General features: G+C 36.6%; 1 protein-coding gene across 11 annotated transcripts in view; it reads left to right on the plus strand.

The window, feature by feature from the left end:
• Positions 1–20,184, plus strand: part of CCDC178 (coiled-coil domain containing 178) — a 365,952-nt gene that overhangs the window by 110,485 nt on the left and 235,283 nt on the right. For 9 of the 11 annotated variants that reach the window (XR_014074818.1, XR_014074817.1, XM_081562576.1 and 6 more), the window contains 4 exons: positions 10,314–10,376; positions 11,760–11,921; positions 13,484–13,597; positions 19,824–19,969. Coding sequence is in view for 9 of the 11 variants with exons in the window: in XM_081562576.1 (XP_081418702.1) it covers positions 10,314–10,376; positions 11,760–11,921; positions 13,484–13,597; positions 19,824–19,969 (485 nt within the window). In the remaining 2 variants the exon portion in view is untranslated. The remainder of the gene's footprint in view (positions 1–10,313; positions 10,377–11,759; positions 11,922–13,483; positions 13,598–19,823; positions 19,970–20,184) is intronic. The other 2 variants (XM_081562577.1, XM_081562579.1) reach the window with 2 other exon arrangements.

Consider the following 20,184-nt stretch of genomic DNA (forward strand, 5'->3'; position numbering starts at 1 on the left):
AGAGAGATGACAAATAGCCACTCCCTGCCACTTGAAATAGAGACTAGCCAAGTCAACTTCATTTTACCACACCTGAAGGACCACTTTAACAGGCTACTTTTGTCCATCACACATCACACCCAGACCTCTCCCATCTTTGACTTTTTTTTTTTTTTTGGTGGCAGGGGTGGCTGTTCTGGGTCTTTGTTGCTGTGAGAAGACTTTCTCTAGTTGTGGTGAGCAGGGGCTACTCTCTAGCTGCAGTGCTTGGGCTTCTCATTGTGGAAACTTCTCTTGTTGCAGAGCATGGGCTTCAGTAGTTGTGGTACATGTGGGCTAAGTTGCCCTGCGTCACATGGGAACTTAGTTCCAGGACCAGGAATTGAACCTGTGTACCCTGCATTAGCAGGCAAATTCTTAAACACTGAACCACCTGGGAAGTCCCATGGCATTTTTTAAATTAAAGATTTTGGTTATACAAGTATCTGTAACATGTAGAATCTACATTTCTGTCCAGGCTCTGTAGTAGAACTATTTTCGATGAAGACTTTGTCTTGTGCTATCTAACCTTAGGACATGTAGATTGCCTTCACATAAGTGGTTCTGTATTGAAAGATCAGGGTTTTCTTCCCACACTGAGACCAGCTGTCCGGCTGACTTGGTGTGTTGTGCCTGTGTCTCTTCCCATGGGTTATTTATTGAATGAAATTCTCATATCTTATATATTCCAAAATTAGTATAATAAAAATTACATATAGCAAAAATTAATCTCAAAATTATTTTAGAAATATGGCAGTGATTATGTTATTTATAATTTAATTTTTCATTAATATGTGTGTATCTATGGCCATCGATTAATTTCTTCATTGAAACTGTCAGAGAAAATGTCATGCATTGATTTGGCCATTTAACAATGTTTAATTTTTTTCAGTTGGCAGGAAACCCTTAATATTGTTCATGTATTTGTCCCATAGCTGTCACAACCTACTTTAATTCTTCACATGTATTGCTTCACTAATCTGAGGCACTCACTTATTAAGAAGGATGCTGTATTGAACTCTAAGTGGAATAAAGACCTAAATATAAGGCCAGACACTATAAACCTCTTAGAAGAAAACATATTCAGAACACTCTTGGACATAAATTGCAGCAAGATCTTTTTGACTCACCTCCTGGAATAATGAAAATAAAAATAAATGAATGAGACTTAATTAAACTTAAAAGCTTTTGTACAGCAGAGGAAGCCATAAACAAGATGAAAAGATAACCTTTAGATTTGGAGAAAATATTTGCAAATGAAGTAGCTGACAAGGGATTAATCTCCAAAATATACAAACAGCTCATGCAACTCAACATTAAAAAACAAGGCCAACAAACCAATCAAAAAATGGACAGAAGACATGATGGTATTTATAAAATGATTATATAATGAATATTCTGATTTTTTTTCATTTAGATTCTTGAGGGTTTATGTCTCTTATTGAAATCTAGAGAATATTACTTTTCACCATGTGCTACTGCCTCTATTGATACTGATACTATGTCCTTGGCTTTTAACAAGGGTTGGTAAAAGTATGTTCAAAGTTGATCATTGGTACTTAGGTTTTTCATACTAGTGAGAGAAGTGGTCATACTGTTCAAAATGGTCAAAAATCTATGCACCTGGTTTACTTTAGATTTCAGAACTAAGAGAAAACTTTTCTTGATATAAATTTTATTCCTTCTCATTAATAATTAAGCATGCGCTAAAGTTTCATGTGTCCCTCTGTTTTAAGTAACCTAGAAGCTCAGAGTCACTTGTGCTTTAATTGATAGCATAGTCACTCTTCTTTATCTCTCTCTGATCCATATTTTCACGCTTTTTCTTTTGTTGCATTGGATTTTAGTTTACTAAGATTCTTCTCTACTGCATTCAGAGGAGGAATACTTCAGCAAAGTTGAATGAAAGGAAGTCATTAATTGTAATATTGGGACATCCAATTAGTGGTACAAGTTTACTGGGAAAAAGTGTTAAGGTACAAGTAAAATAGAAATAGAATGAAGGTATGTTAAGGCTTAAGTCCTTCAAAAGGCAACTAGGTGCTCCCTTAGCTAAGTACCAGTTTATTTTCCTGACACATGTACGTGGCAGTAGTAAATACACCTGGGAAGTATGATATAAATAAAGCATATGGATGGCACAAACATTTGAGAACAAAATTAAACTTTATTTGACTTGCTGAAAAAGCTATATGAAAACATAACTTCCATTCCTATTCTACTGGATTAGAGCTTTGTTTGCCAGGAAAGAGGTGATGAATTAGCTCTTTAGGATTTCCATTTAAATTTGTCAATTTTGTTTTTCTCTCTTTTCAAAGGGATATGTGATTTTGTTGAAAGAGTATAGGTTTTGGTGTCAAATGTTTCATAATTTAAATTCCTGTTCTGCTAAGTGTTTATTTTGAAAATATTGAGAATATTGCTTAACCATATTGAGCCTAGGTTTTTCATCTCTTAAATGTGTATAACAATACTTACATTGTGCCTTGTGTGATAAATGAATAATATTGAATATAAAACGTTTTGGAGCCTGACAGATGATATATTTTCAAAAATATTAGGGATAAGCAACTTAAAAAATACTTCATAGAATAGGGCTACTTTCACTTTTTAGGATAATACAGTCTTCAATAACTGACTTGCACATTTAACTTGTCTGTCTCCTGATAAATGTGTAGATTCTAAGTAACATATTGAAAGTAATCTATTTGTTGAATGCTTAATGTGAATATCTCCTTCAGTCTACTACTTTGTATGCATTATCTTCCACTCTCACAGTAATTTTGTGAAAAAAGAACATGTTATGCCAATTTTACATAAATCAAAACTAATATTTGATAAAGGCAAAAACGTATCAGTATAGCGACTCTCATAAGCTGCTGGAGTATCCAGCTCAGTATAAATTAATAGAACCTTTTTGAAAAGTTAATTTATCAATAATAAGTAAAGAATTTGAAGTGTATTCATAATCTATAATTCATTAACATTATTTATAAAAATAGGGCTTAAAATCACCAGATAACAAAGATAAACAGAAGCTATATAGATGCAATTTAAAGGTGTTTATGATTAATTACATAATAACTGCCAGAAAACATGTTACAGGGGGACAAGAATTATTGACTATTTTGTACACTGCTGCATCCCTAGGTCTAACAGTACTTAGAACAAAGTAAGTAGTCAGTAAATTTTTATGGAAAGCTTGAGTACATAGTTAACATACAGTGGGAAAATTTAAATACACAGATTTCTAGGTAATAGAGTAATAGTTAAATATATGAGTACAAGGATAAATTGTGAATTCATTTCATTTAGAATTTTTAAAAATTAAATGAAAGTCCTCTTTTTTAAGTGGCTGAAAAAGAACTTACAAGGGTGATTTTACCCAAGATAGTATTCAATGCCTAGACCTAAAAATGAATACACCAAAAAGTCAAAATGTGTATCTCTGGCTTTATGGTTTCATTTTAATTTTTTTAGTTTTAAAGTATTTCTACAAAAAGCACATATACCTTCATAAAAAATTATAGATGAAATAGCACTATTGTGTTTGCTTTTGGATAGAACCAGGTTGGGTGGGCTGCATCCTGGACTTGCTTTAGGGTCCTGACCACCTAAAACTGCCCTAGCAATTCACCGCCAGAGCTGCGCTGCACCACTAATTCAGCCCAGCCCATTTGCAGAAATCCCAGATTTTGCTTTATGGTTTTAATTCCTAATTTTAACGTCTGTTTGTCTCTCTTCGGGTCTCACACCTTACGTAACGAATTCTACAAACTTTTCCTTAGTGCACCTTTTGTCACTCGAAATCAAATGGGTGAAACATACGTGATTATGAGCTTAGATCTATTTATGTTTACTTTCTCCTTCCATTTTCTCTTTAAACATGGGTCTCTGGACACAGAGCATTGACTGTTTCTTCAGCTGTCCTTTCTGCTCAGTCAGGAGTCTCTTCCATTAGAATAGCTCTCTGCTGCCACCTTCTGGTTTCTGGCTGCTAAAGCCGGGCAGCAAGTCAAAGGGGATGGTTTCAGTGTAGGCTCTTCTGAGCCTCTGAGATGATGTCTCCCCCTTTCCCTCAGCTTCTTTCAAACTCTTCAAAGCGATCTTTTTTATACATTTTTATTCCTTTTCTCCAAAACCATATTTCAGTAGTTGTGGCAGAGACCTTATAGCCACGAAGTGTAGATTATTTATTGTCTAGCCCTTTACAAGGAAAGCTTACAGACCCTGCTCTGAAGCGTGTAGGAATAGCAGATGCAGGAGGTAGCCACAGCTCGTAGGGATGCGGGAGCGTACCCACGTAAGAGTCAGCTGTGGAAGAAGCTGTTCTCCTGCAAAGCAGGGTAAGGCATTATAGGAGAGGGCGAGGCTGTGTACAATGTGTGGCCCAGAAGCAGAGAACCGTGGTGTAGGTTGACTGGAGCATGAATAGAGTTTCTGGGTGGAGAACACGGCTGAGGGCTGGAGGTTCCTCACAGACCAGCTGACAGCAGTTGTGCATGAGGAAGGAGAAATTAGAACCAAAACAAGGCTGGGAATCCCCTTGCCTTGTAAGCCCCTCTGAGCCCTCTACTGATAAAGCCTCACTTGACTCCAGCTGGCAGAGGAATACTGTTCACTGTTCATGTACAACACCCAGCTCCAGTATCTCAAAGCAGAGTTAAGAGTGGCGTGAGAGGCAAGAGACAGGAATTGGGTAACCGGCACAAATATACAATCCACACACAAACTTCGCTGATTTGGTTGGTTGCCATGTGATTGAGTTATAACATATTGCATTTGTTATCACTTTTAAGTTCCCTTTAATCTTATAATGTCCCTTACACTTTTGTTTAGCTTGTCTCTCATTACATAGACATTTTTTTAAGGAGTCAAGGCCAGTTACTTTGCAGAATTTCTCTCAGTGTGGATTGATCTTCGTGTTTACTCATGATTAGATTAAGGTAAAACACTTGTGGCAGGAATATTACATAAGTTATAATATTGTATCAATAAGACATATTATAAAACACACGGTGTAAGTTTGTCTCATAACCAGTGATAGTTGTTATTGTTGTTCAGTCACTAAGTCGTGTCTGACTCTTTGCCACCCCATGGACTGTATAGCATGCAGTCCTCCCCTGTCCTTCACTGTCTCCCAGAGTTTGCTTAGATTCATGTCCATAACCATCTCATCCTCTGCCGCCCTCTTCTCCTTTGCCTTCAATCTTTCCCATCTTCAGAGTGTTTTCCCAGTGAGTCAATTCTTTGCATCAGGTGGCCAAAGTGATAACTACTGATAGTAAGTTTGATCATTTGGCTAAAGTTATGGTCAATAGATTTATCCATCCTCCTGTTATAATTAACAAGTACTCAACTGAGTGATAGTCTTCCCTGGTAGCTCAGACAGTAAAGAATTTGCCAACAGTATGGGAGATCTGGGTTTGATCCCTGGGTCAGGAAGATCCCCTGGAGAAGGCATAGAGTACCCACTTCAGTATTCTGTTCTGGACAATCCCATGGATTCTCCTGGCGGACTACAGTGCATGGGGTCTCAAAGAGTTGAACACGACTGAGTGGACTTTCACTTTTACTTTCAACTGAGTGATATTGTAAGAATATGGAACTGTTTCCAAAAAGTTCACCCAGTGGACTTAGCATTCATTGATAATTCTTGGTTGAATTACCAATGATTGACTTCATTATTGTAACAGGTGTGAAATGGTGATGTTTCTGGGCTTTCATTCCCTTTACCGTACTTTGGCAGTTTGAAAAGCCTGGCCCAGGTTGGGCTGCAGAGTGCATTCCTGAGAAAGGCAGTCTTCTTTCAGTGCTTATTCAGTTACTGATCTTCTTGCCTTCCCTACCACCTCACCCATTTCTCTGGATCTCAGGGAAAATGTCCTGTAGGCCTTGATTCATTGTTTTTCCTCAAGATGCTGTTTATGAGTGAGAATCTGTGTGATAGTTGGATGAATCCCAAGCTTCTCATTTTATAGGACAATATTTTAAAAACATATTTTTGAATGTGAAAAGTCCTGAAATTTTACAATTTCATACCCCAGCCTAGGGACTGATTTTTGTTGTTGTTATTTGTTAATGCATTTGTTCAATAAATCGTTCATTCAATAGAGATTATGTGCCAGACAGAGGACTGAAAGCTGAGAAGAGGAGGGGGCTTACTTCAGAGTGCTGTGCAGTAGCCCAGGCTGCAATGTCAAGCAGCTTGGCATTGATTCTTGTTGAATCTTAGTCATGTGGCAACTGCCATGACATTTGTGACCTTAGTTTTCTCATCTTTGAATGTGTAGGCCTGGCATGCTGCATTCCATGGGGTTACTAAGAGTCAGACACGACTGGGTGACTGAACAACAACAACAGTTTTAGCTAAGTCACTAAATGGATATGATGACTCATACACGTGCATGTTGCATGAACACATACACACACAACACACACACGAAGCCCTCACTTTGCGCAGCCTCAAGCTAACTGAAACTGGTGCATCTCTGATCATTTTGAAAAGTCCCTACATGGATTGATCGGGGTGCCTGTCTGTATAAAATATTCTAGGAAATTGCCTGGGATACAGCACATTCTCAAAACTGGTACTTAGGTGATTAAATCTGGAAATATTTTTACAACTACTGTAGCTCATTGTCATTGTCCAGTCTCTCTCTTTGAATGTTTTCAATGATAAGCAATCAGTATTTTGCTAAGAACACTACACTCTGGTTCTTATGTTAAGCCTACAGTAATTCATACCCATTTTACCCAGGTAGTGTTTTTTTGCAGTGACATAATCCATGCTGCAGAATTTAAAAAGAAGCAACTCCCTAGTGTTCATAACCTTCTAAGCAGATTCTGTTTTAGAGCTAGCTACCATGTCACTGGAGCCTTCCCAGCTGGCACTAATGGTAAAGAATCCACCTGCAATACAGGAGACTTAAGAGACATGGGTTCGATCCCTGGGTCAAGAAGATCCCCTAGAGGAAGGCATGGCAACCCATTCCAGTAGTCTTGCCTGGAGAATCCCATGTGCAAGGGAGCCTGGTGAGCTACAGTCCATGAGGTCGCAAAGAGTTGGACATGAAGCAACCTAGTTTGCATGCACACATGACATCACTGGCAGATTGGTGTATCTATAGCACAAAGTCTCGGTTCAGTTCCTCTGTCTGTGGAATAGGTGGCTGAGTTACAGAATCCAACAGTCCAATTGCTTACAAAGCCTAATGGAAAAACAGACTTTGCAAAGAAAGAGACACATGACAGTCAGAAGGCTCTACACTAAATATTTCACTCACATTGAAGAATCCTAGGTATCCAGGTGTCACTGAGATCCTAAGGCAATGAAATAAAATCCCTGGGCTCTCTGTGTGGATGAGCATCCTGCTTCCAATGTGTGCTAGCTTTTTGCATTCTGGCAATTTATATAATCTGTCCCAATTTTCCCATTTGCAAAAGGGGACAATACTAGCGATTTCATGAATTCCGTTGTGAGGTTAAAACAAACTCGACATAGTAGGCAAGTAATAATACTTTGCCTATAAGTCTCAGTAGCACTAATGGTAGTTTTATCATTGAGGGGACTCATGACAGAAGTTTCATGGACATAACTGCCCAGATTCTACTTCAGGAACCAGTTAAGTCACTTTGCTTGAGGTCATTCCCCTTCCAGGGGCAGCAAAGCTGGGATCCTGTTCTTGCTCCAGGACACCCCATGGTGTTGACCAAACTTCTTGTTGGGGATGCTTTGTATTAAGAGCTCAGCCTATGTTTTTGCCTAATCCTGCATCGTCTCCCATCTTCTTTCTATTTTCCCATTATGCCTCCTCTTCAGTCCAACAGGAGTTGATTCCAAGTACACGTCTTAAGAAGAATTCCACACACAAAACCGCACCACCTCAGAGTCAACTTTACAGGGAATGCTTCTTATGACAACAGGAAGGGATGACAAATAGGTCCCCTCACTCAGATGTTGCACTGTGTGGCCTGAGACTGGGACCCTCAGAGCTCACCTTTATGTCAGTCCTGGCTAATTCTTGGGTTCTTGAAGGTCATAGTAACTTGGTAGCTCTCCTAGGAACTGCTCAACTTCCCAGCATTTGACCAGTGCCCAGATGGACAGATTATGCTTTCAGGAAGGGGATAGTACCAAGGGAAGGCCTTGAACATCTGGCGGGAAACACACCCTGTGGCTGGTGGAAGTTGAAATCAGCAACCCAGTCAGTAACAGGTACTGGGTTGGCCAAAAAAATTCATTCGGTTATTTCCATACCGTCGTCCAGAAAAATCTGAATGAATGTTTTAGCAACCCAGTAGTTTCCCTTCTGGCGACCAGTCATTTGACCTTGCTCTGAGTCACGGAGGTTTGGGGGCATGGTAGAAAACAGAGCTTGAAAGAGTTCCCTGAGAGGCGAGAGTAAAGCTGCAGATGTTTTCTTACAGGAAGTGCACGTTGATCCACTGGTAATAGGTTGAGTTGGTTTTGTATAGAAATACAGGTTTCAAAATTTCATGGGACTCTTTCCCTTCTTTTCAAAGAAATGCAACTGTTTTACTCTTGCATCTTCAGACTTCTAGCCTATTTCAATGTCTCATATACTGGCTTCCCAGGTGGCCAAGTGGTAAAGAGTTTGCCTGTCAGTGCAGGAGAGGCAGGAGAGGCAGGAGAGGCAGGAGACTCCTTGAGTTCAGTCCCTGAGTCGGGAAGATCCCCGGGAGAAGGAAATGGCAACCCACGCCAGCATTCTTGCCTGGGAAATCCAGTGGACACAGGAGCCTGGAGGGCTACAATCCACGGGCTCACAGAGCATTGTATGCGAGGGACTGAGCCTGCCTACAGTGTTTATTGGCCTTATATATGCAAATTCTTTTTGTATGATGTTAATTTATGTAAGTTCAGGAACTTGAATTCACTTAAACAATAGAGTTCTCTCTTGCTGGCGATTAAACAAACAAACAAAAAACTTAAAGGGATGAATGAATCTTAAGGAAACACTAATTAATCCCCACTGCAGCCCAAGTAACCTTCCTAAAACACACACCTTCCTTAACATTCTTCGCTAATTTTCTTACTGTGCCTTAAAGATTCTACAGAAGCTGATAGTTTATCTTTTCAGCTTCATGTGTTACCATTTTGCAATTTATCTCCTTGATAAACACACACACACACACACATTTTTCAGTTACTATTTTGAAATACAGTATATTTTTTCTAGTCTATAGAGTCATTTGTAATTTGGTTCCTTAATACTAAATGTTTAACTAGTTGATAAAACTACTGTTATCTGTTATCATGTTAGAAGAGGCAACTAATTTCTTTTAAATTGTCAAAATACATCATTGAATAAATTGTTTTTAGATATAGGTATATCCTTGGGTGAAGTAATATATTAAAGGTATTGCTTTCTTTATTTCCTCTTTTCTTCCTTGGAGTTATTTTGCTCTACTTTAGGAGAGTGTAATTTTGATGGGTTGCTATACTAAGGAAAGGGATTGTAGGAGAGACTTATTGACTTGTTTCTTTAGAATGTGTAGACTCTGTGATATAATAGGGGTTTGATAATGAAGGAGGAATTTTAGAGAACTTCCACAATTCTTCTTTACAAAGCCATACATCTTTTTTTAATATAGAGGACAGCTTAAATCCAGGACAATTCCTCCCTCAAATAAGGGGTTCCAAGAGGTAATTCTAAACACAGAAGGAAATTTTTGAGTTATTTCTAAATCTGGTTGTGTGATAATATAAAGTACAACTATAAAGACATTAAGACTCTATCCAAGTATCAAATAGAAAATTTTTCCACATATTTTTTGTCCACGATCTTTCAAGGAATGATTTTTTAAAATAAGAAAGAACCAAAGAGAAAAAATTTTCTAACCACATGGAGAATCTGATCATATTTTGTAAACTTTAAACTTGAATTAATCTGTCTCGCTTTCAAAATGGAATGTGTTCATTCTGGAAAATAGTAAAAGCAGACTGATATTTTTAAAAAGAGTAATTGAAGGTTATCTAGTTTTTCCTTTTGGATTTTCTTACTTTGATATTTTAGTTCAAGTTTATAACGTACAATTAATTGAACAGATATTCTGTATTCTATTTCCTGGTGTTGTATCACTTACTAATTTTGCCTCAGATAACATCAAGGTTTTATTTATTTTTTTAATTATAATACTCTGTAATGAACAGTTAGTCTTCATTTTTACCCAAGTAAAGTGTATTTTGTGTTAGCAGTTGTCTTAAAATGTTTTGTGACTTTTCATACATAAAACCTCCTTTCCTTTTTAAAAAAATTGATAACATATAGGGCAGAGAAGACTTCCTGAAGAAACTCACTCGAGGTGAAGTGGCTAATGGAATGATGATTCAGGTAAATCCAACTGGTTTCAATATTTTGTTCTTTTAAATTGCAGTTTACTTAGCATTTTAAATTTGCCTGTAATGAGGCATCTTTTCACTACTTGGTTTGCAAGCCAGCAGTTTTCTCTCCTTAGTTGATGACAGTTGCCCTCTGTGTACGACTAGCAGTGTCTGATCATGCATAAAGAAACTGACCTCTCATACACATATCTCATTTTGTGGCTTAATGGGAATTTCTGCCAGTCTAGTAAAAGGGCAGTGGGATCTTATTCCTAAATGTCTCTTTAGTTTGCTTTGTGACGATGTTATGTTTTCCTTAGTTTTAGTGTCTTTCAGCTGAATTCTTTTATTTAAGACTGAAAAGAAAATATGCTATGATATTTCTATATAGAGATTTTGAAACTAAAACATTATAGCTAACAGGGCTTCCCTGGTGGCTCAGATGGTAAAGAATCTGCCTGCAACGCAGGAGATCTGGGTTGGGAAGACCCCCTGGAGAAGGGACCATCTACCCACTCCAGTATTCTGGCCTGGAGAAAGCCATGGACAGAAGAGCCTGGCAGGCTACAGGCCATGGGTTCACAAAGAGTTGGACAGGACTGAATGACTTTCACTTTCACTGTTTATAGCTGGCAAAATCAATCTTACTTTTTAAAATCTTTGTCTACCACCTGCATATATTTTGGATCCTAGATTAGGTGTTCTGAACCCTGGCATGTTTCTAGATTGCCTCCCCTTCAGAAATACATAAATATTTGAAACCATTACTGTAAAAACAGTAAAATCAAGACACAAAACAGTCCAAAACAGGTTATTAAAAAAATATTTGAGATTATATGTACCTCTGTTCTTCCCTGAAGCAAACACAAATTTTGTAATTTTTTTCTGTTGGCAAATTTGATATTTTCAAACATATAAAAGCAGTGTCTCTCCAATTCTGTATGTTTGAAAATGCCAAATTGTCTCATTTTTTTCTTGCTGTTTGTAAGTCCAATAATTCCATAATATTCCAGATTTTTTTGCTTAATAGTTTGTTATGAATTTCTTTTTATTGATTTTATTTGGTCTTAGACTGCAGGACTTACATGTATTACAAAATTTGTCATTAAAGTGTCCTCTAACCTTATTATCCTCCAATACATAAGAATATTTGATTTTTTATTGTCTATTAAATTTTTTCTCATTTTTTTCTAATAATGCCTTTAAATATGCTATATTTTAATAATATCTTTAAATATGCACTCTGTAAATATACTATATTTCTACCTATTGCTTTTTTATGGTGGCATTTATTGTTTTGATTTTTAAATATTACTACCCAGCACAGGATAAAGTCTCAGTAAATGTTTAGGTAATTAGTAACAATGAATTATTTAATAATCTTTGCTGGCAGAAAAAACTCTATTCCCTTCAAGAAGAACAGACACTTGAGAAGCAAGACCTTCTGAGAAGGAAAGCAATCTATGCCCTAGCACTGGCAGAAATGAAGAAACCGCTGCTTAAACTAGAAGAAGAAGCTGAACAAATCAAAACTTGCCACCAAGAACATGCTGGCGTAAGCATTTATCATTAATCCAGAAACTAATTTGTGGGAATATTTAGGTCGCTAAATCATTTATGCAATTTACAATATCATTTGGAAAATTAGGATTTCATATTGGAAGACATAAAAGCATGAACAAAATAAGCAACTATTCTAGGGCCACACAACTGGTCTACAGTGGAATTACATAGCAAGACAGTATTAATGCTATTTCCTGAAACCCCTTACTTAGAGTGTACCTAGGAAAAGCAATTTCCAAATGAATGAGTGGTGATTTTTCTGGTATGATTACCCACTGTAGGAAATTTAATTCAAAGTCTTCACTGCTTGTTAGTAAAATTCCAAAGCTGTGCTTGTTCAAATATAAAAGATAATGCATCCTGACATTTTCATGGTAAATTTGTGATGTGTGTAGATGAAGTGAAGACAGCTGGGATGAAAAATAAGCAAATGTTGATAAAATATTTTCAGAACAACAAGTTTATGGCAGTAACTGATATTACTAGCCCTTCCCCAAAAAAGATTTAATAGAAAAAATATGTATACATCATATCATTAGTCTTTGGAAGAAGTAGAAGGTGTGGTAAGAGTTATACATTATTTCCTCAGCTGCAGAGGGAACATGCATGTATTCGTTTGGGCCATTTTGGCAACAGAATTGTTTTTTCTTTGCAAATGATGACGTGACTTTGTATTGTTAGACTTTAATACTTTTCAGAATTTCATTTATTAAAAACTTTGTGATTTTCAGTTTCCTTATTATGAAATTTTATTTTGATCTTCAAAGCATCTCTCCGAAATAGGCAAGAGAGAGTTTAGCTGTAACATAGACATGAGAAAACTTGAGCTTACCTGCATGAAGCAACTTGTGCAAGGCCATAAACCACGGAAACAACAAATTCTGAGTGTACATCTCAACTTAGGACTTCCAGTGCTTATCCCAGAGCTCATGTAATGAATATATAACCAGTACTAAGAACCAGTGAGATAAATTATTTTAACAATGGCTCCTCCTTACACTAATGATAGGAGTTTCTTAGTTACATCAAAGCCTTGGTGTAATCATCTGAGAATGATAATGAATACCAGAAAATATTAATGACTTTTATTTTTTTATTTTATACTATCCATTGGTTTCTACTTTCTTGTAGTTCAGTAATCAATTTTGGTTTATTATTCTTTAGTAGTGTATAAATTATGAACACTATTAATTTAGCATAAATTCTTGGAAGAATAAGTTTTCACACACTATAATGAGTACTGAAAATTTGGAGTTTTAATTTTGATTAAAAAGTTTAAATATAGTGAGGAAAATTTATTATTTCTATGTGAGTTTATTAGTTGTTATTACTTAGCTAAAATTGATTAGCATTTTATTTTCTTTGGTTATTCAAGTTGATATTAGGATTATGGATATCATAGTATGTTTTTGTAATTCATGTGTGGTCATCCTTTCCTTTTTCACCAAAATATATGTTGTTGTTATTAAAATAGTCACTTGGGAACTATCTACCCTAAACCAAGACAACTGGACAATTAATATTGCACATCTTAATTTCTAAATTGTCTTATAGTTGCTAGATGAAATAATTGAGAGGAGAGAGCAAGTTAAAATAAATGTAGAAAAAACTAAGAAAAAATTGCGAAGAAAGGGGAAGAAAACCCAGGATGCAATAATAAAAACTGAGGTAAGAAATTTAATGTCAAAAAATTATTTTGAATTTGCAGCCACTTCATGTAAATGAAAACTATTCCAGCAAATTTAATTTTAGATGAATGTCTGTCATTCATAATTGGTTGCACTAAATTGATTTTGCATACGTGTGTGCACACAGGGGTGCGCACGTGCACATATACACAAGTACAGACACACACACACACACACACACACACACACACAGAGTCTCTGTCTTCATTTTCTCTCTTACAGTGTCTTTCCCACTGGGCTAGTGTATCTTCCCATTACCTTTCCTACACAGTAGATAGAGGGATTTGTAGTGTCTTAGACAGTACCATGTTTCTGAAGATGAGACCAGTGTACAGACTAAAGCATTTGTTAATATCTGACATGTTACTGTCAGGCTGGTATGTAGGCTGCGTGAACCAACTGGCTGTATATCAGAGGGCTTTAACATAGCCTTTAAAGCATTGTCTTTCATCCTCTGAATATATTTTAAATGTGGCACCAATAGCTACTAATAGTCAGACAAGACTTAGACTGAACAACAACCACCACCACCAATAGGATTTGTCAGTGAACAGCATGTGGGCCATGGGACAGAGGGGCAAGTGTATTTGAATAAAGCTAACCCAAGGGCCACAAAGGAAATATTTTTAAACATTACTAAGGAAAATAATATGTATAATAATAATAATTGGTTAATATTTTGCATTTTTAAGAAATATTTTGCATGGTTCCAAGTGCTCAGACCTATTAACTGATTTCATCTTCTTGATAATTCTATGAAGAGTGTGCTATTATTATCTCCATTCTGTGGTTGAAGAATCTGATGCATTGTTTTTTAATTAACTTGTTCAGTTTCACATACCTTCTTAATGATGGTGTTGAGATTCATTATATCTGGCACTAGAATCTATCTATGCTCTTAGCTATTACATTATACTGGTCAAATCATACAGGTTTCTTTATTGACTCTAATAAAGTAAAATCATAACTCAATACAAAAATTATAACAAAAAAATGATATGTAGGCCACTGGAAATATTTTTTAATCACATTTTCATTATTTACTTCTGTGTTAATATTTAGAAATACAATTTACAATTTACTTACAGGTGACTGATGATAAAGTATAAAGCAAAATTTATGAGATGGGCCAATGTTACAGTTTGGTATTACCAATAAAGTATTTTGGTAAAAACAACTGAAAGTATTTGGCATATCTATTAAAGGCAAAGAGAACATGTCATGAGAAGAATTAAAAGAGGCATAATTATATACAAAATTGCATAACAATTTGTCCTAAAATCTTGATTAATTATAGAATTTATCCATAAAAGACGAGAAAAAATTAGCAAAAATAGATCAATAACAATAAAATTGGTGTAATTTTAGTAAAGACAAGATAAGCATAGATACTTTATAAGCTTTCCTACAAAAACCAGGTTCAGAGCATAAGAAAGTTATGTAAAAATATAACCCTGAAACCATAACTGAAAAATATATAAGAAAGAAATGTGCAAGTGATCTCACTTATGAACATAAATGACAAAGTTTAAAATATATTGTGAATTGAACTTTGCAATGTGCTGAAAAGAATATACTATGCAAAATAAGACTCCTTTGATGAATGTGAAGATGACTCAACATAAATGTACTAATATAATTCACTGCATGTACAGAAATGAAAGACAGTTCACTTAAAATAAAATTGATAAAATTCAAAAGCCACTTATTTATTTTTTTAAAAAGTCTTAACTTGATAACATGTGTAATAGTATCCACCAGTATCTTCCAGCAGACATGATGTTTAGTTATAAATCATTATGTGCATTTCCATTAAAATCAGGGAAAAAGCATTCAGGTCAGCTCTCACTACCCAGCATACTACTGTTCTTAATAACAAAGCACTTGTAACATGTGTCACAAAAGATAAAACATATGTGTTGAAGACTGCAGTGGAACGCCTCCAGAGTTCTTCTATCCACATCTGCATATTTGCTAAAATATTAATTAAAAATTGCCAAAGGTAGTATAGCTAACAAATACAAATAAATTACAGTGGAAAACATGGCTGAATACCTTGTGTGTGTGCTCAGTGTCACAGAAGTTACTAAGAGTTGGAGGATTAGAGAAGAAGGCTTCTTTGTCTTTTGTTTGTCCTTCACATTAATTTGTCTTTCCAATTACTGTTGAGTACTTAAAATGTCTTAAATATTGTTGGAAGTTTCTGGACTTGGGGAAGTAAAAGGAGAACTTGGTTCACTCAAGAAATACATCATCTTGCTGGGATCAGACAGCCTTAATACACTGTGAGCAGAGCCATGACAGCAGTGTAATAGTGTGGGAAGAGTCAAGCAGGAGTAAACACAGATGAATCGAGGGCATCCAGGAGGATTTTTCAGAGGACGTGATGTCTAAGAACAAGAACTACTAATAGAAAAATGGAGGTTGAAAATTTGCCTTGCTGTGATGTTGTAGACAACAGAGATGATATAGACAAGAAGGCTAAAAGAATAATTGGCGCTGGAAGCATTCAACAAATGGTTCCCATTACTTTTATTATTATATAGTTTTTAATTTGATGAAGAAATGAAGTTAGGACATTTTAGAAACAGACCTTGTGTTTGTAAAGCAAAGAGGTCATGGGAGAATGCTATGTGTTTGTGGAATTGCAGGCACTTCGGTATGACCGGAGAGCAGGTTACCTGTTAATAAGACTGAAAAGAGATTAAGTTAGTGAGAAGGCTAATGCCTAGATGAAGGAATGCCTGTGTGTCATGCTATGGAACGCTATTCTAAAGAAAATTGCAGGCATTATTAATAGCATATGTTAAGTCCTCATTATGTTGATTGGTATATAAATAATACTATGTGTCCTTGGCAGTTCAGATGGTAAAGAATCTGCCTGCAATGTTGGAGACCTGGGTTTGATCCCTGGGTCAGGAAGATCCCCTGGAGAAGGGAATGGCTAGCCACTTCAGTATTCTTTCCTGGTGTATTCCATGGACAGAGGAGCCTGGCGGGCTATAGTCCACAGGGTCACAAAGATTTGACTGAGTAACTGACACCTTCACTTTCACTTTTCATAGCAGCATTGCTACCTTCTGAGAACCTAAGTTAGACAAATAATTTTATCTTTTACTCTGCATAAGCATTTCAGTCATGGCCCAAGCTAAATAGTATTACTGAATTTTTACTGTGTTTAGCCCCATATTAAATCTTAGGTGTAGAACCTGGAAATAGTACATTTAGATAACATGAAAATATTTATTAAATCTTAAATAAATATTTAAAATGTTATTTGAAATTAATAATTTAGAATCTGAGTATAATTTGTATTATCTACTCTTTTGAAAATATGTGGTTTCAAAGATTTTTAGATAAAGTAATAAAAAATGTTGTATAGTAAAGCATTAATTAACTTCATTTCAGATTTCCAGAACCTTCCAAGTCTGGGCTAAAACTGTCTTTGGGTGGAGAGCCGCAAAATTGCTGAAACCTGTTACCAGGCTAGAGAAAAAAATAACCTCCCCCCAAATTATAAATGTATTGTTTATGCCTAAATTCCAATTTGCTCTGGTGACACTTCAGCATTCATAAAGACTCACTAATGGTTCTTGGGGTCTCCCAAATTTTGCACACTCAGGATACACAGACATATACTCTTGATTAATATGTGGCATCTAACAATTTCTTTCCTTATTGTAGGATATCTCTAATATTTTTGAAGCCACGGAAGGGGATATGGTGCTCACATTTAGCAAAGCCTCACTGATGATACCTATGAGCGAGTGAGTGAAAGTCACTCAGTCGTGTCCTACTCTTTGTGACCCTATGGACTATACAGTCCATGGAAATCTCCAGGCCAGAATACTTGGTGGGTAGCCTTTCCCTTCTCCAGGGGATCTTCCCAACCCAGGGATCAAACCCAGGTCTCCCACATTGCCAGTGGATTCTTTACCAGCTGAGCCACAAGGGAAGCCCAAGAATACTGGAGTGGGTAGCCTATCCCGTCTCCAACAGATCTACTTGACCCAGGAATTGAACCAGGGTCTCCTGCATTGCAGGAAGATTCATCAGTTGAGCTATCAAGGAAGCCCTATGTTGCCTATGAAAAGCGACAGATACACTTTTTGCTTTTTATTGCTGTCAGCAGGAAGTACACTGTCTCTTTCTTTCCTTTACTGTAAAATCTCTGGCACTGCCTTCAGCATCACCGAATTGGTGGTCTAAGTTGTTGACACCATTGCTTCTGAAATCTCAGTTTCCTATGAAAATCTTCATTTAAGATTTAAGGCATGGGTTATGGAATCTGAACTGAAAGTCAGGATAAGTAGTAGAGAGCATGTCGGACCCACAGTTGCCCATCGTCTCTGACTTGTTCCTACTTATTTTTACCCATATTTGTGCCTTTTCACACTTTTTTAGGTTTAATTTTCTCCTAGAAATAACATAATATTTTAGGGGGTCCTTTGAAGAATCCTTGTCAGCTGGCTTGACTACATTCTGGTAGCAAACAAACAAACCCAAATCATCTCATTTATTAGTGGAAAAATTCCAGAGCTTCCAGAAAAAAAAAAAAAAAAAGAGTGAATGTTATGAAAATTCAAATACAGTACTCAGTGTTCCAAAGCTTGGACAAAGAGATTTTTATAGGAAAATAAATATACAGGGTTAGCAATTCATTCTTCTTGAAACCTGTAAGAATAGAGAAAGAATTAGGAAGCATGTGAGGAGAAAATGGAGGAAAATAGGAGCAAGGGGAGCAGCTGAGACCGGAATCTATTGCTAGAAGTGAGGCCAGATGTGGAGTCAACAACCTTCATTGAGTTGATCACACCGTCAGGAAATCAGCCAGTCAGTGTAGACACCAACAGTTTGAAGGGGTCATGCAAAAATAGATGCCAAATCAAATCTCCAGTCTGGGATTGTACCGGCCAGCCTTGGGGAATTATGCTGGAATTAAACATTGACTTCTTTTTCTTAAACATCAGAACAATAAATATTCATGCCTACCTTCAGGGTACATGTTTGATAACCAGTTGACCACGTGCTGACATATTCAAAGACATGTCCTTCAGGTGTGCAGATGTGTGTGTGCAGGCGGGGTGGTGGGGCAGAGACAAGTTAGTGCAGAGTAGAGAGGGAGAAAGAATAGATTGTTCTAACCCATCTTTTAGGAAACCTGATCAGATGTAATGCTCGAGGAAAGAACATAAACTTGAGTTGTTGCTTGCATTGATTAGAGGTAGAGCCTCTTGATAAAAGTGAAAGAGGAGAGTGAAAAAGTTGGCTTAAAACTCAACATTCAGAAAACTAAGATTATGGCATCTGATTCCATCTGATCCCCCATGGCAAATACATGGGGAAACAATGGAAACAGTGAGAGACTTTATTTTGGGGGGTTCCAAAATCACTGCAGATGGTGACTGCAGCCATAAAATTAAAAGACGCCTGCTCCTTGGAAGAAAAGTTATGACCAACCTAGACAGCATATTAAAAAGCAGAAACATCGCCAACAAAGGTCTGTCTAGTCAAAGATATGGTTTTTTCCAGTAGTCATGTATGGATGTGAGAGTTGAACTATAAAGAAAGCTGAGCGCCGAAGAATTGATGTTTTTGAACTGTGGTGTTGGAGAAGACTCTTGAGAGTCCCTTGGACTGCAAGGAGATCCAACCAATCCATCCTAAAGGAAATCAGTCCTAAATATTCATTGGAAGGTGTGATGCTGAAGCTGAAACTCCAATACTTTGGCCACCTGATACGAAGAACCGACTCATTGGAAAAGACCTTGATGCTGGGAAAGATTGAAGGCAAGAGGAGAAGGGAAAAAAAAAACAGAGGATGAGATGGTTGGATGGCATCACCGATGCAATGGACATGAGTTTGAGTAAGCTCCAGGAGTTGGTGATGGATGGGGAAGCCTGGCATGCTGCAGTCCATGGGGTCACAAAGAGTCAGACACGACTGAACGAATGAACTGAACTGAACTGAACTGATTTGCTTGTTTTCCCGAATGCCTTTATTTTTAATTGAAGAAGTGCTTCACAATATTGTGTTGGCCTCTGCCATACATCAGCTGAGTCAGCCATAGGTATGCATGTGTCCCCTCCCTCTTTAACGACTGTTTGCTTGTAATTGTTCACATGGCCAAGAAGTATTTGTGTTCCTAAATTGCAAGAATTTGAAACTTCTAGTATTTAAAATATTCCTGATTTTTTTTCCCCAGGATAAATGCTCAGTAGTTTTTAAAGAAATAGAGATCACTAAAAGTAAAACAATTGTTTATCATTCAAAAATCATTCAACTGAATAAGAGCTTAGAACAAAAAGAAAAAGAAAAGGTTGCTTTTGATCACACACTTGACTATTTAAAGTAAGTACTTTAAATTTATTGAAATATTAAATACTTACTATATCATTTATAAAAGAGATGTGATCAAATTTCCCTGTTTAAAATTTATTTCTGAAATGATATATATTTTCTGTCATGATCTGGTGTGAAATATACAGGTGATATTTTATAGTTTTTGTCTAAACACATTATCATAAATGGCTTTCGTTTTTTGTTGCTCCTATGGGTTTATTCTT

The sequence above is a fragment of the Giraffa tippelskirchi genome, chromosome 14 (genome assembly GCF_054371585.1).
Source record: "Giraffa tippelskirchi isolate mGirTip1 chromosome 14, T2T-mGirTip1v1.2.pri, whole genome shotgun sequence".
NCBI classification, from domain to species: Eukaryota; Metazoa; Chordata; class Mammalia; order Artiodactyla; family Giraffidae; genus Giraffa; species Giraffa tippelskirchi.